The sequence below is a fragment of the Dendrobates tinctorius genome, unplaced genomic scaffold (genome assembly GCF_039654945.1).
Source record: "Dendrobates tinctorius isolate UK_male_01 unplaced genomic scaffold, ASM3965494v1 ptg000035l, whole genome shotgun sequence".
Taxonomy (NCBI): domain Eukaryota; kingdom Metazoa; phylum Chordata; class Amphibia; order Anura; family Dendrobatidae; genus Dendrobates; species Dendrobates tinctorius.
The window spans coordinates 34,655,501-34,683,228 of NW_027361703.1; the positions used below are offsets into that span (position 1 = coordinate 34,655,501).

Genomic DNA, 27,728 nt, shown 5'->3' on the forward strand with positions numbered 1-27,728 from the left:
ACAGTGGAGTTGGCATTAAAAAGCAGAGCCAATGGGAAAGGGGTATCTGCTTCTTCTGGGGGTCAGCTCAGTAGCAGGTGATGGCACTACTGATGTTAGCGTAAGGTGCTCAACAGCGTCTGAAAGAACAAAGGCCGAATTCTACCTGCAGTGGTCATGAATCGTTTGACCCAGCGGTGTCTGGCTAGGTCCTGGTCAAAAAAGGAGCTGAGGGCAGATACCTGTACCCTTAGCGTGGTTAGAGTAAGTCCTAGCTCTAACCCTTTTTGCAGGAAATCTAGAACCTGGGCAATGTTGGGATGGAAGGGATCAGGAACTCTAGGAAGACACCAGGACGAAAATGTTTTCCATATTTTGCCGTAAATGGCATTTGTTACTGGCTTTCTACTTTTTTGAAGGGTCCGGATTACTTCATCCGATAGTCCTTTGGCTCTCAGAATGTTGGCCTCAATAGCCAAGCCGCTAGTCTTAATTTGCTGGGGTTTGGGTGCAGTAAGGAACCCTGGAAAAGGAGGTGGTTTTTTTGGGGTAGAAGCAAGGGACCTTCCAGGGTCATGTCCAACAGGGCGCTGTACCAGCTCCGTCCTGGCCACATAGGAGCCACCAGGATTGTTGTGACCTTGTCTTCTCTGATCTTCTGCAGTGTCTTTGCCAACATAGGGATTGGAGGAAAGGCATACGCCAGTCTGAAGACCCATGGATGAGCAAATGCATCGGTCCCCCGGGCTCCGTACGTGGGATTGAGGGAGAAATAGGTTGTTGTTTTTGCGTTTTGCGCGTTTGCAAACAGATCGACTTCTGGGTCTCCCCATCTCGAGGTCAGAGACTGAAAGATCTCCTGATTCAGACACCACTCTCCCGGATGGACATCCTTCCTGCTTAGGAAGTCTGCCTGGATGTTTTCTGACCCCTACAGGTGCACCGCAGAGATGGATAGAAGGTGTTTCTCTGCCCAGAGGAAGATTCTTGTTGCTACTGTCTTCAGACTGGCGTACTTTGTGCCCCCCTGGTGTCTGAGGTATGCTACCGTGGTTACATTGTCGGAGTATACCCGAACGTGATGGCTCCGTACAAGGGATGGCGCGGCTTTCAGTGCTTCTTCCACTGCCTTCAATTCCCTTAGATTTGAGGATCTGGATCTTATGTTCTGGGACCATTGTCCCTGGAAGTAAGATTCCTCCACCACGGCTCCCCAACCTCTCAGACTGGCATTGGTACATAGTATTTTCAGAGGAAACTGGTCCCAACTTATTCCCCGCCTCAAGTTCCGGTAATTCAGCCACCACACGAGGGCTTATCTTACGTGTCCTGGAAGTGGAACCCTTTTTGACAGGTTGTTCGGATACTTCCTTGCGTTTGCCAGGACGTATGACTGAAGGACTCGCGTGTGTGCCTGTGCCCAGGCTACCGCCTGAATGCACGACGTCAGGGAACCCAGGATAGACATGGCGTCCCTCAGAGTAGGTGTCCTTTGTTCTCTGAACCGCATTGTTCTCTGAACCGCATTATTCTCTGACGAAGGTCTGATTGACGATCCTCGGGGAGAAAGGACGTCCTCTTTTCTGAATCTAAGAGGATCCCCAGGAATTTCTTCCTTGGGGAAGGATAAAGGTCTGACTTCTGGAGATTCGGGATCCAACCTAGGGATTCGAGCATCTGCAGGGTCTTTGATACATGGTGGTTCAGCCGGGGTATCGATGGAGCGACAATGAGCAGATCGTCTAAATATGGCGCAATGCATATTCCCTGAAGACGGATAGAAATGACTGCTTCCCTCATAATTTTCATAAAAACCCTTGGCGCTGGGGAGACGCTAAATGGGAGGGCGTTGAACTGGAGATGGCTGATCCCCTGGTTGTGTGAGACCGCGAACCTCAGGAACTTCCGGTGATCCAGATGAATTGGGACGTGGTAATATGCGTCCCTTAGGTCTATCGTAGCCATCTGCCATCCTTGTCCGATGAGAGGGATTGCCGATTTTACTGACTCCATCTTGAACCTCCGGTATTTGATGAAGCGATTCAGGGGTTTCAGGTTTATGATAAGCCCGTGTTTCCCGGAGGGCTTCTTTACCAGGAATAAATGGGAGTAATGTCCTCTGCCTATTTCTTGTGGAGGTACATACGAGATTACTCTTTCCCGTAATAGATCTTCTATCTGAAGCAGGAGCTTTTGGAGACTTGGGGACTGTGCAGGGGTGACTCAACGCATGTGGGGGGGGATGCTCGAACTCCAGTTTCAGCCCTGACTGTATAGTATGCAGGATCCACTGGTTCGAGGTCATGGCCTGCCACTGGGCGAAAAACTGAGTGAGCCGACCCCCCACCGGGAAGTCACTGTTTGTCCGGGGGTTGTTGTTGCTGAGGGACAAGAATGTTTCTCCCCCTAACCCCATTCGGGTAGCTCTATGGTCCCGTCTTGCCTTTCCCTCTGAACTCCTTCTGGGAGGACTGTTCTCGCGGGGGACGAAAAAATCATCTTTTGGCGACTCTCTGTTCAGGTAGGGATTTCTTTTTGTCGGAAGCGTTTTCGAGGATGTCATCCAAGACTGGCCCGAACACAAGGTGCCCCTGGAAGGGGATGGCACAAAGTTTTGTCTTAGAGGTGATGTCGCCCCCCCATGACTTCAGCCACAGGGCTCTTCTAGCCGAATTTGAAAGGACTAGGGACCTTGCTGCTACCCGCACCGTTTCTCCTGAAGCATCGGCTAAAAAACCTGTTGCTTTTTGGAGGATGGAAAGGGAATCTAAGATTTCCTCTCTGGGAGTACCTCCTGAGAGGTGCTCCTCTAATGTACGAAGCCAGAAAAACAATTATCTGGCAACGCAAGTAGATGCAATATTTGCTTTGAGCAAGTTCGTCGAAGCTTCCCAGGATTTTTTAAGATGGCTCTCTATCTTAAAATCCATAGGATCCTTCAATTGGGAAGCGTCCTCGAAGGGAAGGGACATCTTTCTAGTCACTTTAGAGACCTGAACATCTATTTTAGGGACCTCCCACAAAGAGTTGTCAAAGCGGTTTTTTAGTTCGGAGGGTACACTGAGTGCCTTCTGGGAAGAAGACCACTCCTGAGCTATCAGATTTTGTATGATTTCGTGCATTGGGAACCCCTTTCTACCTCTGGGTCTCAGCCCCCCAAACATCTCATCTTGGACAGAGAGCTTGACCTCCTCCTCCTCCACCCCCATGGTATTTCTCACCATGGAGACTCACTCCTCCATATCCTCAGAGGAAAAATAGTATTTCTTTGCATCATGTTTGGAGGTGGATGTGGAGCCCTCATTCTCCCAAATATAGTCTGACCCTGAGGAACGGATTTCGTCCGAATCTGAATCGGCTTCCTTAGGTGCCCTTTTCCTCTTTTTTGGGGGAGGGCCCTGGGTCACAGGGGGCTGGGCTGCCATGGAGGTCTGAACCTCCTGTTTAATGAGAGTTTTTATGCTGTCAAACAGGGAGGGTTGTTCAGTGCGCAAAATGTTTTGCGTACAGGGTTGGCATAACTTCTTATAATCAGAAGGGAACCTGGCACCACATACCACATTTGCGGGGGTTTCTTGGGGCAGAGGCCTTGTCTTCCTGTAAGAAGAGAGAGAAGGCTCACTCAGACCCGAGCCACCCAAGTTTGACAGGTAAGGGACCGGCCCTGCTACGCACTGTAGGCGGGGGAACGCTGGGCTCCACAGATGCAGCAGTCGAGGACTTTTCACCATCCATGTCTGCACTCACACCACATACACACTGCGCTTACCTGGAGCCTGTGGCACCCATATATGGGTGTTGCAGCGTTGCTTGTTTCGTGCCCCTCCTTCCTCCTGGTCCATGGGGAGGAACGATCGCCTGACCCCATGCTGCTACAGGATTTCCGGGTGCTGAGTGCCGGTGCGCATCCTCCATCACAGGGAACGCTGGAGGACGCGAACCAGAAGTGTGCGCCGACGTCACTTCCGGTCGGACGCCCGCCCGCCCCCTCCTGACGCGCGCATGGCCCGTACAGCAGCGTGGAGGAAAGAGGAAGCCGGGGAGCTGGCTAGAGTACCCAGGCCGGCACTATACCGCCCCACTTTACTCCGGAGGGCGTGGGAGGGGCGGACCAGTCCCGAGTCACACCGGGAGGTGGAGTCGGGAGCAGCGACGTGGAGGAGAGGCGAACCCCCCGACCTAGGCTGCCGAGCTCTGAGTATCTAGGAGCTCCGCTTGCTGGCCACGGCAGCTCCTTGTAACCTCTTCATGCCCCACTGGGGGACAAGAAAAACACTGGAGGTAGCAGGAAGGGGAGGGTTATTTAACCTCTTTGTGTTTCCTGTCCCCCATTAGGGCGGGGAGACAACCTCCAAGGTGGCTGTCATGGAAGGTGATTAGAGAAAGAGGTGTTCAGTCATCTCATCTGTTTGTGAAGAAACTTAGCTCCCAGATGTCCAAATTCTTCACAGTGCCAAACACCTGGACTGTCCTGCCTTTTGGAAAAGGATTCAAGTGTACCAAGTCTCAAAGAAAGATATCTAGCTGCCATTATTTATTGAATAAAGCAGTCTCTGCTTTATACATTCAAGTGGCAGAGACATTGCTTCGTTCTTTTTAATTGACAAGCGCCAAGTTGCATTCCACCATTGATAGTAGCAGCGACAGCCAGGTACTTAAAGGGAACCTGTCACCCCCCCAGGCGTTTTTAAGTAAAAGCCACCTTGTGCAGCACTAATGCTGCATTCTGTCAAGGTGGCTCTTTTATTTAGCGTCCCTTCCACCGCAGAAATAAGCGTTTTTGAAGGTAGTCAGACATACCAGAAGTTTGACCGGGGGGCAGGTCTTTCCCCCTCGGACACCGACGCCTCGCATCCATCATTCATTTCCTCCGCCTCCTCAGCTTTCATTTCAAATGCTGGCGCCTGCGCTGTAATATATTTTCTTGGGCATGCGCAGTTAGCGCTGCCCTTCTCTGACATCACATGATGTCCTTCCTACCATGCCTGCGCCTCCCATCTTCATACAATGACATCCTCTTCTTCCCTTCCTGTCGTGGCTCCGGAGCAGGTGCACTGCTCTGCCCTGTTGAGGGCAGAGCAGAATACTGCAGTGCGCAGGACCTCTCCCCATAGATTTCTATGGGGCCGCAAAAACATATATACGGCCGTGAAAAAATATTGAGCTTGCTCGATATTTTTCACGTCTCATGGACACGGCCTCCATTTAAATCAATGGTACCGCAAAAACAACGGATCACCGTTTTTTTTCCCTGCTATTTGTTATGTGCCTGAAAATGGGACCAATAAAAACATCAACTCGTCCCGCAAAAAACAAGACCTCACAAGACTCTGTGGGCCAAAATATGGAAAAATTATAGCTCTCAAAATATGGTGATACAAAAACTATTTTTTGCAATAAAAAGAATCTTTTAGTGTGTGACAGCTGCCAAACATAAAAACCCGTTATTAATAGTAAATCAAACCCCCAATTATCACCCCCTTAGTTAGGAAACATAAAAAATGCATTTATTTCCATTTTCTCATTAGGGTTAGGGCTATCGTTGTGGCTAAAGGGTTCTTGTTACGGTTGGGATTAGGGGTGTGTTAGGGCTAGGTTTGTGGTTAGGGTTGGATTAGGGTTATGGTTAGGGTAGGGATTAGGGTTAGGGGTGTGTTGAGGTTACGGTTGAAGTTAGAATTGGGGAGTTTCCACTGTTTAGGCACATCAGGGGCTCTCCAAACGCGACATGGCATCTGATATCGATTCCAGCCAATTTTGCATTGAATTGTCAAACGGCGCTCCTTCCCTTTCGAGCTCTGCCATGCACCCAAACAGTGGTTTACCTGCATATATGGGGTATCTGCGTACTCAGGACAAATGACAAATTGCACAACAACTTTTAAGGTCCAATTTCTCCTGTTACCCTTGGGTAAATAAAAAATTGGGGGCGAAAAGGGCATTTTTGTGAAAAAAATATGATTTTTTATTTTTACGGCTCTACATTATAAACTTCTGTGAAGCATTTAGGGGTTTCAAGTGCTCATCACACATCTAGATAAGTTCCTTAGGGAGTCTACTTTCCAAAATGGTGTCACTTGTGGGGGGGTTTCCACTGTATAGGCACATCAGGGGCTCTCCAAACGCGACATGGCATCTGATCTCAATTTCAGCCAATTCTGCATTGAAAAGTCAAACGGCGTTCCTTCCCTTCCAAGCTCTGCCATGCTCCCAAACAGTGGTTTACCTGCATATATGGGGTATCACCGTACTCAGGACAAATTGTGCAACAACTTTTGGGGTTCAATTTCTCCTGTTACCCTTGGTAAAATAAAAAATTGGATCTGAGGTTCATTTTTTTTAAACATTCCAAGAATTTCTGTGAAGCACCTGAAGGGTTAATAAACTTCTTGAACGGTTTTGAGCACATCCAGGAGAGCAGTTAATAATGGTGTCACTTTTGGGTATTTTCTATCATATAGACCCTTCAAAGTTACTTCAAATGTGATGAGGTCCCTAACAAAAAAATGGTGTTGTAAAAATGAGAAATCGCTGCTCGTCGCTGGGTGAAGTGTAGCTGATAGGACAGGCTAATGTAAACAAACTATGGGCTGAAGGGATAAAGAGGAGGCAGTGTTGAGGGAAGTGGTCATGCCTCATCACTGCCAGACCTAAAGTGCTCCCCCGCCCTCCCTCCCTTACATTTATTTCATCACGGGCCTGTGAGTAAGTCATTCAGGGAACTGAATGGACAGCATGATGGTAAATGGTAAACAGGGCTTGAGATTTGGCTAAGCTGCCGTATGGTTTAGAAGTTAAATGGTAAACGGGATTGAGTTTTGCTATACTGCGGTATGGTTTATAAGTTACTGAGCTATACATTTAAATTTCATAAAAGACGGGGCCAAAACCTTCCATTTAAAAGTCAACATGTCCTGTGTATTTTATTAAGTTGATATTTATTGCCTTAAAAGTTCTTTAGTATGTACAGATCATAAGCTGTATAATGCCATGAGATGCCTCAATGGCGCCTTCAAGAAGCTGAAATCTCGATCTACACATGCACCTCTTCCAGCTCCATTTTATGGAAGACCTGAATACTGTCTAGGGAACCTCACTGCGCACGTACTGCCCAGCCCAATGACTGCGGCGGCACACAATTTCAAGAAGAAATCAGTCCTCGGAATAATCAGTGACCTGTAGAAGATTCACAGATGGCAGGGCAGAGGACCAGAAGATGACCCTACCCTTAGGCCGGCCCCGATGCACAGAGAAACCATAAGGCTAGAGTCACACCGGCGTATGGCATCCGAAGTTACATACTAATGACCCTCAGCTCCTGATCTGCTGTGAATGGGAGCCGAGTGTCATGCTACTGTGCAATCCTCTCGCACAGAAAAGGTTGGAGCACAGCTGCGGAGGAGGCGGAGAAATTAATTTCTCCATCTACTCTGCTGTTGGCGTCTGCGTATATCGCACCGCACTCGGGTGATATCTGAGTGCTGTGCGTTGTGTCACTTGCACCCATAGACTTTTATGGGTGCAAGTGAGCCGAATCTCTCTGCCAATCGCCGCATGCTGCAATTGTTCTCTCATGCCGGGTCGGCATGAGAAAATAATCGATGATGTGAGCTGCCCCATAGAGCAACAATGGGCCAAGTGCCATATGATGTTTTAGCGCTCCAAATCTGTTGACCTCTTCTGCGCAAACCATAGATTTTCAATTGAATCCAAGTTTAGACTCTGGCTAGGCCATTCAAAACTAATTTTATTCTAGTGAAGCCATTCTTTTGCAGATTTGGAAGTATACTTAGGCTCATTGTCATGCTGAAATGTGAAATTCCTCTGCAGCTTTTTAGCAGAGGCCTGGGGGTTTTGTTGCAAAATTGACTGATGTTTGGAACTGTTCATAATTCGCTCCACCTTGACTAAAACACCAGCTCCTGAAAAACAGCCCAAAAGCATACCAGTGCCTCCACCATGCTTAATTCTAGGTATGGTGTTCTATTGGTAATGCACAGTGTTTGCAAAGTCATTTGCCTATGTAATGTCACTGCTTTGACAAATTTAAGTTACTTCTTGATGACCATCTTCACAGTGTTCCACGGTATATCTAAAGCCTTGGAAATTTTTTTGTAGCTTTCTCCTTACTGAAAACAATGAAATGATTTTGCTGTGTTGTAAGCGGTTTACGGATTATGTTTTTTGCTGTCAAATGCATCAAAGAAAATATCAATGAAAACCAACTAAAACAGTTAAACTTGATATCGGGTTAATCATTTTAAATGATGGCAGCTCTGTACTGAATACTAGTTAACATGAGTTTAAATGTAATTCGTTAATTCTGATCACAAACTTGTCACCAATTATAAGTGGGTATTCACATTTATGCAACCACAATTTACTTCAGTTTTTTTTTTTTTATTTCACACCTCTAAATGATTTTTTTTATCAATGGATTCGTACAGAAAAGGTTATTTTAGTATGATTTTATTACATGATAGAGGTGTGTAGACTTTTTATATCCACTGTACTGCTATGACTAATTATCCCTCACCTGGTACCGCCTTCAACAATACTTTTCTTGAAATGGATTACAGAGTAAAACAGATGGAATGTAATGGAGAAGCTAGTGTCTGATTCATGCTGCTTGTTGCTCAGGCAGAGATAGCATGAATTAGCGGACCGCTTTCCTTTGCTGGGTCAATGTGGCAGCTTGACGTTAGGATTTGAAAGAGCATTATTAACATAGTTAACGTGGTGAAAATGCATTCTAATCCCTGGGATGAAACTTCAACAAACTGTCTCACCTCAAAAGATAGAATACCAGAGTTTTTTACTTGTTGCCATTTTATTTTCTTTTTCACAACATATTATCGTGGCTCAGTCACTGTTCCCATGTAATGTCAGGTTCTTTGTGGGTACTTCATTATTGTCCCCATACTCCAAGAACAGACTGATAAGGAAATTAGATTGGGAGTCCACATGAGAACAGTGAATATATAAATAGCATTTTTTTAAGTAATACAATTGTTTTTTTAACAAAAATTTGAACAGTAGTGCTCTGTAATTTATATCAGCTATCAAGGTTCTTCAATAGCATTAGTCCAAAGGAACCTTTTGCTTCCCCCACACCTCCATGCTCAGGTGTTACTTCAGACAATGAACTCACTGTAGTCACACCCCTGGTGGTCTAGTTTCATTAGTATGCCAATAAAAAAGGTACAGCTGTCCTTCAGACAGATCAATAATACAAAGCATCAGATCCATCACTGGAAGGACTGACCCTCTAGAGACCTTTAACCTTTGTATCTGGAGCAATAATTTTTTCCTTTGTCACAACATGTTTCCAAGATTTCTACATCACCAAATTTCATTCTGTTCTATTCTCATCAGGCTTAATCACAAAACAGAAAAAAAAATATCCTTTACCAATACAGCTTCGGCGAAAAGTTCCTTCAAGGTACAATATGTCAAGAGAAAATTGAGCAAAAGTTTAATTAGCCTTAAAAGCTGTACAGAGAAGCAGCATTATAAATCATGCTGTAATGTCAAATGTGGCGCATGAGCTCAAGGCTACAACTAAAGATTTCCTTTCTCACTTGCTGTTCACACCTATGGTGCTCCTTTTAGACAATTAGACAATCATAAAAGTCAATTGTGTGCAATACTAAAGATTGCCACTTGAGATTAAGATTGGCCATCACTTGATCAAATTATTGATTCTCCCACTACCATTCAGGGCATATTCTTAGTGGCGTGGACATCCTTGAACCTCGACATTTCTGGCGTAAAACACGTAGCCACTATTGACGAATTTGATGGATGGACGTAACAATGTGACAACCCAGCTGCTCCCAAACTCTGCCTCTTGTGTCAAAGCTGCCCTAAACAGGCGTGAAAACACCAAAAGTTGCTAAATGGTAATGGTAAGACAGGATGTTGAGAAGGCTGAACTTTTAAATTCCTATTTTGCATCTGTTTTCTCTCAGAAAGGAAATGTAACAACTGTTATTTACTGTCCTATTAAGGGAATAGAAGAATCCAGGATATCTATAAACAGAAAGATAGTGAGGAAACACTTAGTTAACCTAAATGAATTCAAGTCTCCAGGTCCAGATGAATTACACCCCAGAGTACTGAAGGAGATAGCAGAAGAAATTTTTGAACCCCTCTCCATAATCTTTGAAAATTCTTGGAGAACAGGAGAAGTGCCAGAAGACTGGAGAAGAGCAAATGTTGTTCCTATCTTCAAAAAGGGGAAGAAGGTGGACCCAGGCAACTATAGGCCGGTGAGTCTGACTTCTATACCAGGAAAGATCTTTGAACAAATTATTAAACAACATGTATGTCAATACCTGGATAAGAATGAAGTGATTAAACAGAGTCAGCATGGGTTTGTAACTAATAAGTCATGTCAGACTAACTTAATTTCCTTCTATGATGGTATCACTGATTGGGTGGATCAAGGAAATTCTGTAGATATAGTATATCTTGACTTCAGCAAAGCATTTGACAAAGTCTCTCATACAATCCTTATTGAAAAAATGACTAAGTATGGAATGGACAAGGCAACTGTTAGGTGGATTCATAACTGGCTTAGTGATCCGACCCAAAGAGTGGTCGTAAATGGCTGCACATCCAGTTGGAAGAATGTCTCAAGTGGGGTACCACAGGGCTCTGTCCTGGGCCCTGTATTGTTCAACATCTTTATCAACGATTTAGATGAAGGAATTGAGGGTAAACTGATTAAATTTGCTGATGACACAAAGCTAGGAGGGATAGCTAATACTAGAGAAGAGAGAGAGAGGATTCAAAAAGATTTAAATAAACTGGAGAAGTGGGCAGCAACTAACAGAATGGTTTTTAACAGGGAGAAATGCAAAGTACTACATCTGGGCAATAAAAATGAAAAAAGCATATATAGAATGGGAGGAATAGGGCTAAGTGACAGCACATGTGAAAAAGACATGGGTATACTAATAGATCACAGACTGAATATGAGTCAACAGTGTGATGCAGCAGCAAAAAAGGCAAATGCAATTCTAGGATGTATTAACAGAAGCATACAGTCTAGCTCACGTGAAGTCATTATTTCCCTCTACTCCTCTTTGGTCAGACCTCATCTGGAATATTGTGTCCAGTTTTGGGCACCACATTTTAAAAAAGACATCAACAAACTGGAGCAAGTTCAGAAAAGAGCGACCAGAATGGTGACCGGTCTGCAAACCCTGTCTTATGAGGAAAGGTTGCAGGATTTGGGAATGTTTAGTTTGCAAAAGAGAAGATTGAGAGGAGACTTAATAGCGGTCTACAAATATCTAAAGGGCTGTCACATTGTAGAAGGATCAACTTTATTCTCATTTGCACAAGGAAAGACTAGAAGCAATGGGATTAAACTAAATGGGAGGAGACACAAATTAGATATTAGAAAAAACTTTTTGACAGTTAGAGTGATCAATGAGTGGAACAGGCTGCCACGAGAAGTGGTGAGTTCTCCTTCAATGGAAATCTTCAAACAGAGGCTGGACAGACATCTGACTGGGATGATTTAGCGAATCCGGCTTTGAGCAGGGGGTTGGACCAGATGGCCCAGGAGGTCCCTTCCAACTCTACGATTCTATGATTCTATGATTCTAAATCTTTGCGCAATTCTGTGTTGCACAATAAAATTTAAACTTCAATTTTTTTGTGTCAGTATTGTGGTGTAAACACTGATGAAGTGGGACCCTAGTTTCAGTTCACTTAAGTTGGTCTTTGCAAACAATGCTGTATCTACTTTGCATCTTTATTGGTTGGGGTACATTAAACAGCAGCAGCATTTCATCACCATCAATACACTGCTCAAAAAAATAAAGGGAACGCTCAAATAACACATCCTAGATCTGAATGAATGAAATATTCTCATTGAATACTTTGTTCCGTACAAAGTTGACTGTGCTGACAACAAAATCACACAAAAAACAATCAAATTTATTAACCAATGGAAGCCTGGATTTGGAGTCACACACAAAATTAAAGTGGAGTGTAAAGTCCTTAAAACATGTCAAAATAAAACTCAGTATTGTGTGTGGCCTCCACGTGCCTGTATGACCTCCCTACAATGCCTGGGCATGCTCCTGATGAGGCGGTGGATGGTCTCCTGAGGGATCTCCTCCCAGACCTGGACTAAAGCATCCGCCAACTCCTGGACAGTATGTGGTGCAACGTGACGTTGGTGGATGGAGCGAGACATAATGTCCCAGATGTGCTCAATCGGATTCAGGTCTGGGGAATGGGCAGGCCAGTCCGTAGCTTCAATGCTTTCTTCTTGCAGGAACTGCTGACACACTCCAGGCACATGAGGTCTGGCATTGTCCTGCATTAGGAGGAACCCAGGGCTAACCGCACCAGCATATGGTCTCACAAGGAGTCTGAGGATCTCATCTCGGTATGTAATGGCAGTCAGGCTACCTCTGGCGAGCACATGGAGGGCTGTGCGGCCCTCCAAAGAAGTGCCACCCCACACCATTACTGACCCACTGCCAAACGGTCATGCTGAAGGATGTTGCAGGCAGCAGATCGCTCTCCACGGCGTCTCCAGACTCTGTCACGTCTGTCACATGATGTGCTCAGTGTGAACCTGCTTTAAACTGTGAAGAGCACAGGGAGCCAGTGGCAAATTTGCCAATCCTGGTGTTATGTGGCAAATGCCAAGCTTCCTGCACGGTGTTGGGCTGTGAGCACAACTCCCATCTGTGGACGTCAGGCACTCAGACCATCCTCATGGAGTCGGTTTCTAACCGTTTGTGCAGACACATGTCCGTTTGTGGCCTGCTGGAGGTCATTTTGCAGGGCTCTGGCAGTGCTCCTCCTGTTTCTCTTCGCACAAAGGCGGAGGAAGCGGTCCTGTTGCTGGGTTGTTGCCCTCCTAAGGCCCCCTCTACGTCTCCTGGTGTACTGGCCTGTCTCCTGGTAGTGCCTCCAGCCTCTGGACACTGCGCTGACGGACACTGCGCTGACAGACACAGCAAACCTTCTTGCCACAGCTTGCATTGATGTGCCTTCCTGGATGAGCTTCACTACCTGAGCCACTTGTGTGGGTTGTAGAGTCCGTCTCATGCTACCACGAGTGTGAAAGCACAACCAACATTCAAAAGTGACCAAAATATCAGCCAGAATGCATTGGTACCGAGATGTGTTCTGTGGTCCCCACCTGCAGAACCACTCCTTTATTGAGTGTGTCTTGATAATTGCCAATAATCTCCATCTGTTGTCTATTCCATTTGCACAACAGCATGTGAAATTGATTGTCAATCGGTGTTGCTTCCTAAGTGGAAGTCTTTCCTGTACCTGCCGACGTCCCTCTAATATTAAAAAAAAAAAAAAAAAAAAAAAAAAAAAAAATCGCAAAATGCCACCACTGACCAATGTCACTGGTCAGATGAATACACATTTATATCTATCCTGGATGGTAATGGAGGAGGAGGGAGTGTCAGCTGACATTCCCTCCGCCACCACTCTACCTGTGCATCTGATGTCACAACGTAGCAGGTGCAATAATGTCACTATTTCAAGCCTGCTGTGAAGAGCACTTAAGATCTTCAGAGCACTCGCTGCTGAGACTGAATCAACAGGGATCGGGGAAAGGTGAGCATTTATTGTTTATTAATATGAGGCCGATTATACTATATTGAGGACTATGTGGGGCCCTTTATACTGTGTGGAGATCACAGTTGTGGCATCATAATTTGCCGCTGTGTACAGTAGGGTCATCATACTGTGCATATGGAGAGTACTGTGGAGGAATTCACAGTGGGGGTATCTGTGTTTGGAAGGCACTTTTGTTGGCATCATACTTTACTATCTGTATTATATATTAATTCAAAGTTTTATATCCTTTGTCATTACATATATAAATTTGGCCATTGGGCTAAATACCTTTACTCCTCTTACATAACATTATTCCAGAAGTCCCCATTTGTAATGTGTTTATTTTATTCTAAGATCTGTTAATTAAAATGTACTTTGTTCCTGGGACAACCCCTTTAAGTTTATTTTCATATGAAAGGGTTCTTCCTTATAGTCGATAAAAGAAAAGCCATCAATTGTAGACTTTTTTTTTTTTTTTTTACTAAATATCAAGATTGGCCCAAGACTTTGTGCATGTTTATAATTTTGGCCCAATGTGTATTTGAGTTTGACATCCCTGTTCTACAGCATCAAAAGAGCATGGTATTACTTAAGCTGACCCCATCCAACCAGCAGCAGAGTAGTGCTTGCAACTGCAGAACTCCTTGCCTTGGAGGCTGAGTACCCTTTGCAGTGGTGCTCTAATAATGCTGATCCTGCTGTCAGCCAGTGAAGGCAGGGATTTTGGCTCATCTAGGCGTAACCCTCGCAGTCAAGGAAACAACAGGTGCATCGCTGAGGCTATCATAGGGACAAGCCTTTCCAGTCCCAGATGTTTGACATCCTGCAATTGGTCCAAAAATGGCTACAGCCTGAGACTTGTTCCCTAGCACAGATGGTGGAGAGGGTGTTCATAGACCGGTTTAAAAATTCACTTCCAAAGCAAATGCAAAGCTGGGTTACCCAGGGAGATCCCCAGAATGCAGAAGCCCTGGTGGGCCTGGTAGAGAGATACTCGGCTCTGGAAAACTCCCTGAGTTGTCAAGCAGCCTGAGGTCACCTGCCTGCGATACCCAAAAGAAGGAGAATCCAATGTCCCAGGAGGGGTCAGAGTCTGATTTAAGTGATACATCTCATAAGATTATCTGTTGAAGGTGTTTTGCCCAGGGTATATACAGTTGTGGCCAAAAGTATTGACACCCCTGCAATTCTGTCAGATAATACTCAGTTTCTTCCTGTAAATGATTGCAAACACAAATTCTTTGGTATTATTATCTTCATTTAATTTGTCTTAAATTAAAAAACACAAGAGAATGAAGCAAAAAGCAAAACATTGATCATTTCACACAAAACTCCAAAAATGGGCCAGACAAAAGTATTGGCACCCTCAGCCTAATAATTGGTTGCACAACCTTTAGCCAAAATAACTGCGACCAACCGCTTCCGGTAACCATCAATGAGTTTCTTACAATGCTCTGCTGGAATATTAGACCATTCTTCTTTGGCAAACTGCTCCAGGTCCCTGATATTTGAAGGGTGCCTTCTCCAAACTGCCATTTTTAGATCTCTCCACAGGTGTTCTATGGGATTCAGGTCTGGACTCATTGCTGGCCACCTTAGAAGTCTCCAGTGCTTTCTCTCAAACCATTTTCTAGTGCTTTTTGAAGTGTGTTTTGGGTCATTGTCCTGCTGGAAGACCCATGACCTCTGAGGGAGACCCAGCTTTCTCACACTGGGCCCTACATTATGCTGCAAAATTTGTTGGTAGTCTTCAGACTTCATAATGACATGCACATGGTCAAGCAGTCCAGTGCCAGAGGCAGCAAAGCAACCCCAAAACATCAGGGAATCTCTGCCATGTTTGACTGTAGGGACCGTGTTTTTTTCTTTGAATGCCTTTTTTTTTCTACTGTAAACTCTATGTTGATGCTTTTGCCCAAAAAGCTCTACTTTTGTCTCATCTGACCAGAGAACATTCTTCCAAAACGTTTTAGGCTTTTTCAGGTAAGTTTTGGCAAACTCCAGCCTGGCTTTTTTATGTCTCGGGGTAAGAAGTGGGGTCTTCCTGGGTCTCCTACCATACAGTCCCTTTTCATTCAGACGCCGACGGATAGCACGGGTTGACACTGTTGTACCCTCGGACTGCAGGGCAGCTTGAACTTGTTTGGATGTTAGTCGAGGTTCTTCATCCAACATCCACACAATCTTGCGTAAAAATCTCTTGTCAATTTTTCTTTTCCGTCCACATCTAGGGAGATTAGCCACAGTGCCATGGGCTTTAAATTTCTTGATGACACTGCGCACAGTAGACACATAGACACAGGAACATTCAGGTCTTTGGAGATGGACTTGTAGCCTTGAGATTGCTCATGCTTCCTCATAATTTGGTTTCTCAAGTCCTTAGACAGTTCTTTGGTCTTCTTTCTTTTCTCCATGCTCAATGTAGTACACACAAGGACACAGGACAGAGGTTGAGTCAACTTTAATCCATGTCAACTGTCTGCAAGTGTGATTTAGTTATTGCCAACACCTGTTAGGTGCCACAGGTAAGTTACAGGTGCTGTTAATTACACAAATTAGAGAAGCATCACATGATTTTTTGAACAGTGAAAATACTTTTGTCCACCCTCTTTTTTGTGTTTGGTGTGGAATTATATCCAATTTGGCTTTTTGACAATTCTTTTTGTGTTTTTTCATTTAAAACAAATTAAATGAAGATAATACCAAATAATGTGTTTGCAATTATTTTCAGGAAGAAACTGAGTATTATCTGACAAAATTGCAGGGGTGTAAATACTTTTGGCCACAACTGTATTAGGCAACTGTCCCCTGACCTCAGAGCCAATGGATTGCGGCGTAGGCCAGTGCTGATCCTACTTTGCCTACCCTGCCTGTAAGGATAATTCCTCATCCTGGCAAGAATTCTGAAGTGTGTCAGGCAACAGTGAATGGGGTGCAAGTGACTGGTCTCCTGGACTCTAGAAATTTAGTGGACATTGGGTGTATCCACGTACACATCAAGAACTTTCATGTGGCCTAGATCGATATAAGCTCAAATTGTGGATCCGTGTCCCACAAAGTAGGAGTAGCAAAAAAATAATTGCACCCAATAATTGTGGGACATGACTTTCCTTTGGGTTGTGTAGGGGTAAACGGTGTCACTGGGTAGCTCGACTATCAACCAGGTCATATATAAAAAAAAAAAAAAAACCTTCTTGCATGCCGCGACTAACAAGTTTTCATTGTCTGTGCTTGTTGGCAATAAGGAGAAGGTAGCAATCCTTGAAACCAATGTACCTGAACTTGAGGTCTCTAGGGGAAACTTCGGAACCACTCAACTCAGTGACTTGGGTAAAAAAAAAAATACTCTGAAAAAAGGGTGAAAAAGGTTGCTTCCAAAGAGCCGGAACCTAGTTAGACAGGTGTTAGGCATAAGGGTCCATGTGCTAAGGTGAGTGGTCAGGTAATAAAAGCATGATTCAGATGGGATAGTCATTTGCCTTCAGTAAAAAAGTTTATACCTGGGGACCAGGTACAATTGTTGGTGCCCACAGTAGAATGCAAATACCACACCAACTGGCAAGGACCCTAACAGGTGGTGGAAAGGGTTGGCGATAGCCACTATAAAGTTCACGGACCAGGGAATACTTATGTTAGCAGATGGTGTATAGCCCTCAACTTTGGGCTGAGGGGTGAAAGCATGTAACGTAGCTGGCCTCAGTGATGTGAAACCTGCAGAGAAGTCTCCAGCTTTGATAAAGTGCTGAGAGGTTTGTTAAATCGAGCCACATGGGGGCAGCCCTCAGGAAAGCATGGTAGAGTTGAGAAGGACCTATCCTACCCATCCTCTAATCCAGTCGTCCCAAACCTTTCAGACCTTGAAAGCCACATTCTTCTCAGAGGGACACAAGCTACATCCAGCTCCTGCTGTAAGGGGGTCACAATAGGGGCAACAATATCCCTCCCCATTATAGGGACAATAATGACCAAGGCTTTTCCACAGAAATCACTTTGAAGTAGAATACTAAGATTCTGGGGCTCCCACAGTACCGCCACTAATTATTCCCCCATCAAGCACTCCCACCACACTCACATCCAGCTTCAAGCACCTCTGACTCGTAGTATCATCCTGTCTCCAGTGTACCATAATTAAGTTATCGCTAAATCCTTAAGACCAGTATATGTGCATTCAGATCTGCTCTTCTGTGCAGGGCTACTTGCAAAATTCACTATTTTGAGATGTCTTCTTCATACTGGTTTGCTAGACCTGGAGCTACTGCACCAAGCTGGCAGACAGCTGCGAGCCACAATTCATGGGACCGCAAGTCACATGTGGCTCCTGAGCTACAGATTGGGGACTCCTGCTCTAATTCATCTGGTGTAGCTAGGTTAAAAGGACAAATGACCTGCTCATAATGGTCTATGTGTAGAGGTGGAAACATCTCCGAGACCTGGTCTTTGTGGGAGCTGGGGTGCCCTCTTAGTTCTGGTCAGACTGTGCAATGAGAATCTGGACAATAGCGTGAAGGAGTGAGCCTTGTACAACAGTATGGATCATCTTATTTTGCCTTATGCTAAAAAAAGATGTTTATCCATTTTGCTGGAAAAGATTTATGAACTTTAATAAATCTGCCTACTTGGGCAAAGAAACTGCCTACCTGTGAGAACGCTGCTTACTGCTGAGAGTGAATCCCTACAGGATTTAAACAGGAAAAGCACATAATGCACAAAGAAAGCTATGTCAGTTACTACTGTACATTTAAGAGTATGACAGAAGGAATGCATGAAATTGAGGTGGAGGATCATTAACACCATGAACCATAATTGGTCGTACAAAAGCAAAAAATTGATTAATCAAGTGCAAAAAATAAAAATATATGAAGATAAATGCAGTAATTACCAAAGTAAAAGATAAATATCAAGACCACAATGTGGATCATTATCAAACAAGTGAAAGGAGTTGCCATACTGACCCGGGATCATGGCATGGATGCTGCCGCCGCCCTACACTCCGACGCGCGTTTCACACAAGCTTCCTGAGGGAGTGATTGTGTGTGGTTTTTAAGTACTGTCTTATGTTCTTTAATCTTGTCTTGTCATATTGGTGTCCTTATAATAAAGTTAATGGTACAGTCTGTCAATACCATTTGAGTTATTACTGATTATTCTAAGCACTGCTTTTTGGTTATGTAGTCTGCTTAAATTGGTGCTTTACAGCACTTCTATATGTTTCTGATAGGGGATATATTCCTTCTATTATAGGTTTAAGATGCATGAAACAGACTATAGAAATCATGAGACACATATTAAAGTGTTGGATAAGACACACGGCAAGCAAGACCATTCTCTGAATACTTTATTTTTCCGCACATTGTTTGAATAGGTTATTGGTTAGGAGGCCAAGAGAAACGGTGACCAACATGATGCTGCTTACGAATCAGAAACAAGTGTGGGTTTTACTTAAATGTTATTTACAAATGCACGACAGCTCAATGCAGTAACCAGGATCACTAACCTGTGTAATAAAGAAGAGCAGCTTATCTATCATGTGCCTTATAGCCATTTCTTTAAAAAAAAAAAAAAAGAAACTGCTGACACAAGAAGCACCTATTATGCGTACCCCATTCATATCAGGAAAACAGACGGCATTAGCCCTCCTGTAACCAGCTTCCTGCTACCAGGCTGCCGTGAGATCATTACATGGAAGGTGATAATTAATTTCTACAAGTAGTAATATCTGAAATTATGAAGTAGCACATAGTGAGAAATCTACAGTATATATATATCTATATATATCTATATCTATATGAACACCACAGGATGAACACCAGGAAGCAAACCACATCACATGTAGTCAGCAGCCACTCTTCCATAATACACCTATCCACTCAGCAAAAAACTGCTGTGTACTGACTGCCCATCGGTGGAGACCCCTCACTTCAATAAACCTGCATACCGCCACTGCTCACCAATGCAGACCCCTCACCTCAATAATCCTGCAAATGGCCACTGCCCACCGGAGACCTCTCACCTGAATAGTGCATATCCCAAGTTTATACAAAGACATCTTCTGTAGACAGGCGACAGTCCCCCTCATCACCAGTCGTAAACAGGTGACAGCCCCCTTATTACCAGTCGTAAACAGACGACAGCCCCGCTCACCAGCCATATACAGTAAACTGCCCACCCCTCACCAGCCTTAAACAGGCGACAGCCCCTTCTCTAGCAGTATACAGGCGACAGCCCGCCACGCACCTGCAGGTGACAGCCCCCCCCACGCACCTGCAGCATGCAGGTGACAGCCCCCCCCACGCACCTGCAGCATGCAGGTGACAGCCCCCCCCCACGCACCTGCAGCATGCAGGTGACAGCCCCCCCCCACGCACCTGCAGCATGCAGGTGACAGCCCCCCCCCCACGCACCTGCAGCATGCAGGTGACAGCCCCCCCCACGCACCTGCAGCATGCAGGTGACAGCCCCCCCCACGCACCTGCAGCATGCAGGTGACAGCCCCCCCCACGCACCTGCAGCATGCAGGTGACAGCCCCCCCCCACGCACCTGCAGCATGCAGGTGACAGCCCCCCACACACACACCTGCAGCATGCAGGTGACAGCCCCCCACACACACACCTGCAGCATGCAGGTGACAGCCCCCCACACACACACCTGCAGCATGCAGGTGACAGCACCCCACACACACACCTGCAGCATGCAGGTGACAGCCCCTCCACTCGCCAGCCGCGTACAGGTGACAGCCCCCCCACTCGCCAGCCGCGTACAGGTGACAGCCCCCCCACTCGCCAGCCGCGTACAGGTGACAGCCCCCCCACTCGCCAGCCGCGTACAGGTGACAGCCCCCCCACTCGCCAGCCGCGTACAGGTGACAGCCCCCCCACTCGCCAGCCGCGTACAGGTGACAGCCCCCCCACTCGCCAGCCGCGTACAGGTGACAGCCCCCCCACTCGCCAGCCGCGTACAGGTGACAGCCCCCCCACTCGCCAGCCGCGTACAGGTGACAGCCCCCCCACTCGCCAGCCGCGTACAGGTGACAGCCCCCCCACTCGCCAGCCGCGTACAGGTGACAGCCCCCCCACTCGCCAGCCGCGTACAGGTGACAGCCCCCCCACTCGCCAGCCGCGTACAGGTGACAGCCCCCCCACTCGCCAGCCGCGTACAGGTGACAGCCCCCCCACTCGCCAGCCGCGTACAGGTGACAGCCCCCCCACTCGCCAGCCGCGTACAGGTGACAGCCCCCCCACTCGCCAGCCGCGTACAGGTGACAGCCCCCCCACTCGCCAGCCGCGTACAGGTGACAGCCCCCCCACTCGCCAGCCGCGTACAGGTGACAGCCCCCCCACTCGCCAGCCGCGTACAGGTGACAGCCCCCCCACTCGCCAGCCGCGTACAGGTGACAGCCCCCCCACTCACCAGCCGCGTACAGGTGACAGCCCCCCCACTCACCAGCCGCGTACAGGTGACAGCCCCCCCACTCACCAGTCGCGTACAGGTGACAGCCCCCCCACTCACCAGTCGCGTACAGGTGACAGCCCCCCCACTCACCAGTCGCATACAGGTGACAGCCCCCCCACTCACCAGTCGCATACAGGTGACAGCCCCCCCACTCACCAGTCGCATACAGGTGACAGCCCCCCCACTCACCAGTCGCATACAGGTGACAGCCCCCCCACTCACCAGTCGTATACAGGTGACAGCCCCCCCACTCACCAGTCGTATACAGGTGACAGCCCCCCCACTCACCAGTCGTGTACAGGTGACAGCCCCCCCACTCACCAGTCGTATACAGGTGACAGCCCCCCCACTCACCAGTCGTATACAGGTGACAGCCGCATACAGGTGACAGCCCCCCCACTCACCAGTCGTGTACAGGTGACAGCCCCCCCACTCACCAGTCGCGTACAGGTGACAGCCCCTCCACTCACCAGTCGTATACAGGTGACAGCCCCCCCACTCACCAGCCGCGTACAGGTGACAGCCCCTTCATTCACCAGCCGCATACAGGTGACAGCCCCCCCACTCACCAGCCGCGTACAGGTGACAGCCCCTCCACTCACCAGCCGCATACAGGTGACAGCCCCCCCACTCACCAGCCGCGTACAGGTGACAGCCCCTCCACTCACCAGTCGTATACAGGTGACAGCCCCTCCACTCACCAGTCGTATACAGGTGACAGCCCCTCCACTCACCAGTCGTATACAGGTGACAGCCGCATACAGGTGACAGCCCCTCCACTCACCAGCCGCGTACAGGTGACAGCCGCATACAGGTGACAGCCTCCCCACTCACCAGCCGCCTACAGGTGACAGCCCCTCCACTCACCAGTCGTATACAGGTGACAGCCCCTCCACTCACCAGCCGCGTACAGGTGACAGCCGCATACAGGTGACAGCCCCCCCACTCACCAGCCGCGTACAGGTGACAGCCCCTCCACTCACCAGCCGCATACAGGTGACAGCCGCATACAGGTGACAGCCCCTCCACTCACCAGCCGCGTACAGGTGACAGCCCCCCCACTCACCAGCCGCGTACAGGTGACAGCCCCTCCACTCACCAGTCGTATACAGGTGACAGCCCCCCCACTCACCAGCCGCGTACAGGTGACAGCCCCCCCACTCACCAGCCGCGTACAGGTGACAGCCCCTCCACTCACCAGCCGCGTACAGGTGACAGCCCCCCCACTCACCAGTCGTATACAGGTGACAGCCGCATACAGGTGACAGCCCCTCCACTCACCAGCCGCGTACAGGTGACAGCCCCTCCACTCACCAGCCGCGTACAGGTGACAGCCCCTCCACTCACCAGCCGCGTACAGGTGACAGCCCCTCCACTCACCAGCCGCGTACAGGTGACAGCCCCTCCACTCACCAGTCGCGTACAGGTGACAGCCCCCCCACTCACCAGTCGTGTACAGGTGACAGCCCCCCCACTCACCAGTCGTATACAGGTGACAGCCCCCCCACTCACCAGTCGTGTACAGGTGACAGCCCCCCCACTCACCAGTCGTGTACAGGTGACAGCCCCCCCACTCACCAGTCGTATACAGGTGACAGCCGCATACAGGTGACAGCCCCTCCACTCACCAGCCGCGTACAGGTGACAGCCCCTCCACTCACCAGCCGCGTACAGGTGACAGCCCCTCCACTCACCAGCCGCGTACAGGTGACAGCCCCTCCACTCACCAGCCGCGTACAGGTGACAGCCCCTCCACTCACCAGCCGCGTACAGGTGACAGCCCCTCCACTCACCAGCCGCGTACAGGTGACAGCCCCTCCACTCACCAGCCGCGTACAGGTGACAGCCCCTCCACTCACCAGCCGCGTACAGGTGACAGCCCCTCCACTCACCAGCCGCGTACAGGTGACAGCCCCTCCACTCACCAGCCGCGTACAGGTGACAGCCCCTCCACTCACCAGCCGCGTACAGGTGACAGCCCCTCCACTCACCAGTCGCGTACAGGTGACAGCCCCCCCACTCACCAGTCGTGTACAGGTGACAGCCCCCCCACTCACCAGTCGTATACAGGTGACAGCCCCCCCACTCACCAGTCGTGTACAGGTGACAGCCCCCCCACTCACCAGTCGTGTACAGGTGACAGCCCCCCCACTCACCAGTCGTATACAGGTGACAGCCGCATACAGGTGACAGCCCCTCCACTCACCAGCCGCGTACAGGTGACAGCCCCTCCACTCACCAGCCGCGTACAGGTGACAGCCCCTCCACTCACCAGCCGCGTACAGGTGACAGCCCCTCCACTCACCAGCCGCGTACAGGTGACAGCCCCTCCACTCACCAGCCGCGTACAGGTGACAGCCCCTCCACTCACCAGCCGCGTACAGGTGACAGCCCCTCCACTCACCAGCCGCGTACAGGTGACAGCCCCTCCACTCACCAGCCGCGTACAGGTGACAGCCCCTCCACTCACCAGCCGCGTACAGGTGACAGCCCCTCCACTCACCAGCCGCGTACAGGTGACAGCCCCTCCACTCACCAGCCGCGTACAGGTGACAGCCCCCCCACTCACCAGTCGCGTACAGGTGACAGCCCCCCCACTCACCAGCCGCGTACAGGTGACAGCCCCCCCACTCACCAGCCGCGTACAGGTGACAGCCCCCCCACTCACCAGCCGCGTACAGGTGACAGCCCCCCCACTCACCAGCCGCGTACAGGTGACAGCCCCCCCACTCACCAGCCGCGTACAGGTGACAGCCCCCCCACTCACCAGCCGCGTACAGGTGACAGCCCCCCCACTCACCAGCCGCGTACAGGTGACAGCCCCCCCACTCACCAGCCGCGTACAGGTGACAGCCCCCCCACTCACCAGCCGCGTACAGGTGACAGCCCCCCCACTCACCAGCCGCGTACAGGTGACAGCCCCCCCACTCACCAGCCGCGTACAGGTGACAGCCCCCCCACTCACCAGCCGCGTACAGGTGACAGCCCCCCCACTCACCAGCCGCGTACAGGTGACAGCCCCCCCACTCACCAGCCGCGTACAGGTGACAGCCCCCCCACTCACCAGCCGCGTACAGGTGACAGCCCCCCCACTCACCAGCCGCGTACAGGTGACAGCCCCCCCACTCACCAGCCGCGTACAGGTGACAGCCCCCCCACTCACCAGCCGCGTACAGGTGACAGCCCCCCCACTCACCAGCCGCGTACAGGTGACAGCCCCCCCACTCACCAGCCGCGTACAGGTGACAGCCCCCCCACTCACCAGCCGCGTACAGGTGACAGCCCCCCCACTCACCAGCCGCGTACAGGTGACAGCCCCCCCACTCACCAGCCGCGTACAGGTGACAGCCCCCCCACTCACCAGCCGCGTACAGGTGACAGCCCCCCCACTCACCAGCCGCGTACAGGTGACAGCCCCCCCACTCACCAGCCGCGTACAGGTGACAGCCCCCCCACTCACCAGCCGCGTACAGGTGACAGCCCCCCCACTCACCAGCCGCGTACAGGTGACAGCCCCCCCACTCACCAGCCGCGTACAGGTGACAGCCCCCCCACTCACCAGCCGCGTACAGGTGACAGCCCCCCCACTCACCAGCCGCGTACAGGTGACAGCCCCCCCACTCACCAGCCGCGTACAGGTGACAGCCCCCCCACTCACCAGCCGCGTACAGGTGACAGCCCCCCCACTCACCAGCCGCGTACAGGTGACAGCCCCCCCACTCACCAGCCGCGTACAGGTGACAGCCCCCCCACTCACCAGCCGCGTACAGGTGACAGCCCCCCCACTCACCAGCCGCGTACAGGTGACAGCCCCCCCACTCACCAGCCGCGTACAGGTGACAGCCCCCCCACTCACCAGCCGCGTACAGGTGACAGCCCCCCCACTCACCAGCCGCGTACAGGTGACAGCCCCCCCACTCACCAGCCGCGTACAGGTGACAGCCCCCCCACTCACCAGCCGCGTACAGGTGACAGCCCCCCCACTCACCAGCCGCGTACAGGTGACAGCCCCCCCACTCACCAGCCGCGTACAGGTGACAGCCCCCCCACTCACCAGCCGCGTACAGGTGACAGCCCCCCCACTCACCAGCCGCGTACAGGTGACAGCCCCCCCACTCACCAGCCGCGTACAGGTGACAGCCCCCCCACTCACCAGCCGCGTACAGGTGACAGCCCCCCCACTCACCAGCCGCGTACAGGTGACAGCCCCCCCACTCACCAGCCGCGTACAGGTGACAGCCCCCCCACTCACCAGCCGCGTACAGGTGACAGCCCCCCCACTCACCAGCCGCGTACAGGTGACAGCCCCCCCACTCACCAGCCGCGTACAGGTGACAGCCCCCCCACTCACCAGCCGCGTACAGGTGACAGCCCCCCCACTCACCAGCCGCGTACAGGTGACAGCCCCTCCACTCACCAGCCGTTCACATCTCTTTGCCCAGTCCATGCAGTGACAGACACAGGCGCTCACCTTCTGCTGCCGCCGGGTCATGTCCGTGGGCTGCTTGGCGTTGAACGGGTAAGCGATGCACCTCATAACGAAGACATAGAGCTGCAAGCGGCTCCTGCGCTCCCGCTCCTCCCGCTGCGCCCGCTCCTGCTCCTCTCTGCCCTCGCTGCCGGTGGACGGGCTGGGGCTGGCGGGTCTGGCCAGGGTGGAACGCACAGCGGCGTCTCTGGGATCGCGGGGAGCAGTGTGCACGGTCCGGTGAGGAGCGGTGACAACCAGGACATCTCTCCGGTCTTCTTCCAGGAACTCATCCGACTCTTCTTCGCTGGAAGACGGGTCCAACATCCTCCAGTGGCCGCTGGCAGTCCCCGACTTCCCCTTTCCCGGCGCTGTCCGCTGCACACACCTTTCCGGACACGTTGAGTTGCAGATTGTTTCCACAAGGAGGGGGCGTGGTGTGAGCGCGGTCCGCCCGTGTCAGGCAGCGGCTTCGCCGCACAAGTTTACGAGGGAGCGGCTGCACTTGTTGCGCGCTGCAACCCTTCTCCTCCGTCTGTGCAGTGTGTACATGGTGAGCTGCATGTGGGAGGGCGCTGACTGCTCACAGGAGGATGTACACCAGCCTCACTAGGTCTAAGAGCGAGGCCGACATTGTGAGCGGTGGTATATGACAGGAGCAATGGCGCTATGCGAGTGCTCACATGTGTCGCTGCCTAGCCATGGCACACAGTCACACCTGTAAGTCACACCGTCACACCTGTAAGTCACAAAGTCACACCTGTAAGGCACACCTGTGCGGCTACTGTCACACCTGTAAGTCACAGTCACACCTGTGCGGCTACTGTCACACCTGTAAGTCACAGTCACACCTGTAAGGCACACCGTCACACCTGTAAGTCACACCTGTGCGGCTACTGTCACACCTGTAAGTCACAGTCACACCTGTGCGGCTACAGTCACACCTGTAAGTCACAGTCACACCTGTGCGGCTACTGTCACACCTGTAAGTCACAGTCACACCTGTGCGGCTACTGTCACACCTGTAAGGCACACCTGTGCGGCTACAGTCACACCTGTAAGTCACAGTCACACCTGTGCGGCTACTGTCACACCTGTAAGTCACAGTCACACCTGTGCGGCTACTGTCACACCTGTAAGTCACAGTCACACCTGTGCGGCTACTGTCACACCTGTAAGTCACAGTCACACCTGTAAGGCACACCGTCACACCTGTAAGTCACACCTGTGCGGCTACTGTCACACCTGTAAGTCACACCTGTGCGGCTACTGTCACACCTGTAAGTCACAGTCACACCTGTGCGGCTACAGTCACACCTGTAAGTCTCACCTGTGTGGCTACTGTCACACCTGTAAGGCTACTTTCACACTTCAGGTTTTCGGCGTCAGGCGCGATCCGGCGTCATGCCGGAACGCCGGATCCGGCAAATGTTTAGTAAAACCGGATGTGACGGATCCGGTTTTCTGCCGGATCCGTCTTTTTCTTGACAGACAAAACCGGATCCGTCTCATCCGGTTCATCCGTTTTTCTATCCGTTTTTCGACGGATTACGCCGGATCTGGTTTTTAAAATTGACCCTTGTGGCCTTCCGAACGGGATTGGCTACAGGAAAACTATATATAGCATGTTCCTACAGCCCTTCTTTGACAGGTTGTAGAGGAGAAAGTGCAGGTTGGAGAGAAGAGCAAGTTACTGGCGAAGATGGATGTTGTCATTGGAAATATTTTGAAGAATTTGGCGGATTTTATAGCGGAGGCGAATCGTTTGAGGGTGATTGTTCTGGAGAAGGAGAGAGCGAGACAGCAGCACATCAGGCATCGTAGACGACGTTTGTGGATCCACCCCATCACAGCCAAGAGAATGACGCGTGGGGTCTATTCTACACTATGCATGGACCTTCGACGAAACCCGGATACATTTTTTGGATATGTTAGGATGAAAATGGAGAATTTTGATTACTTGGTGGAGCGCATTGCACACCTCATAAGAAAAGCGGACACCTATTGCCGCTTCTCTGTTTCACCCGCAGAGCGTCTGATGGTGACTTTAAGGTAAGCCACATTTATTGGATATGCTCGCATCAGAGCACACTTTCACTGCAATCTTGTTGGTGGTAGTTTGTATCTCCAAGTGTTATAGCTCAGTTTTGGTATGTAATGCTGTGATTTAAAACTAATTTATTGTTTTTTAATTCCCCACAGATTTCTTGCAACTGGAGA

General features: G+C 49.9%; 1 protein-coding gene across 15 annotated transcripts in view; it reads right to left on the reverse strand.

Moving 5' to 3' along the window:
• The window catches only part of CADPS2 (calcium dependent secretion activator 2), a 708,285-nt gene extending 682,202 nt beyond the window's left edge, over positions 1 to 26,083 (reverse strand). For 9 of the 15 annotated variants that reach the window (XM_073573402.1, XM_073573393.1, XM_073573403.1 and 6 more), the window contains exon 1: positions 25,512 to 26,081. In XM_073573402.1, coding sequence (XP_073429503.1) covers positions 25,512 to 25,835 — 324 coding nt within the window. In that variant the 5' untranslated portion in view covers positions 25,836 to 26,081. Of the gene's footprint in view, positions 1 to 25,511 lie in introns of all 15 variants that reach the window. The other 6 variants (XM_073573389.1, XM_073573398.1, XM_073573388.1 and 3 more) reach the window with 3 other exon arrangements.
• Positions 26,084 to 27,728: the final 1,645 nt, after the last annotated feature.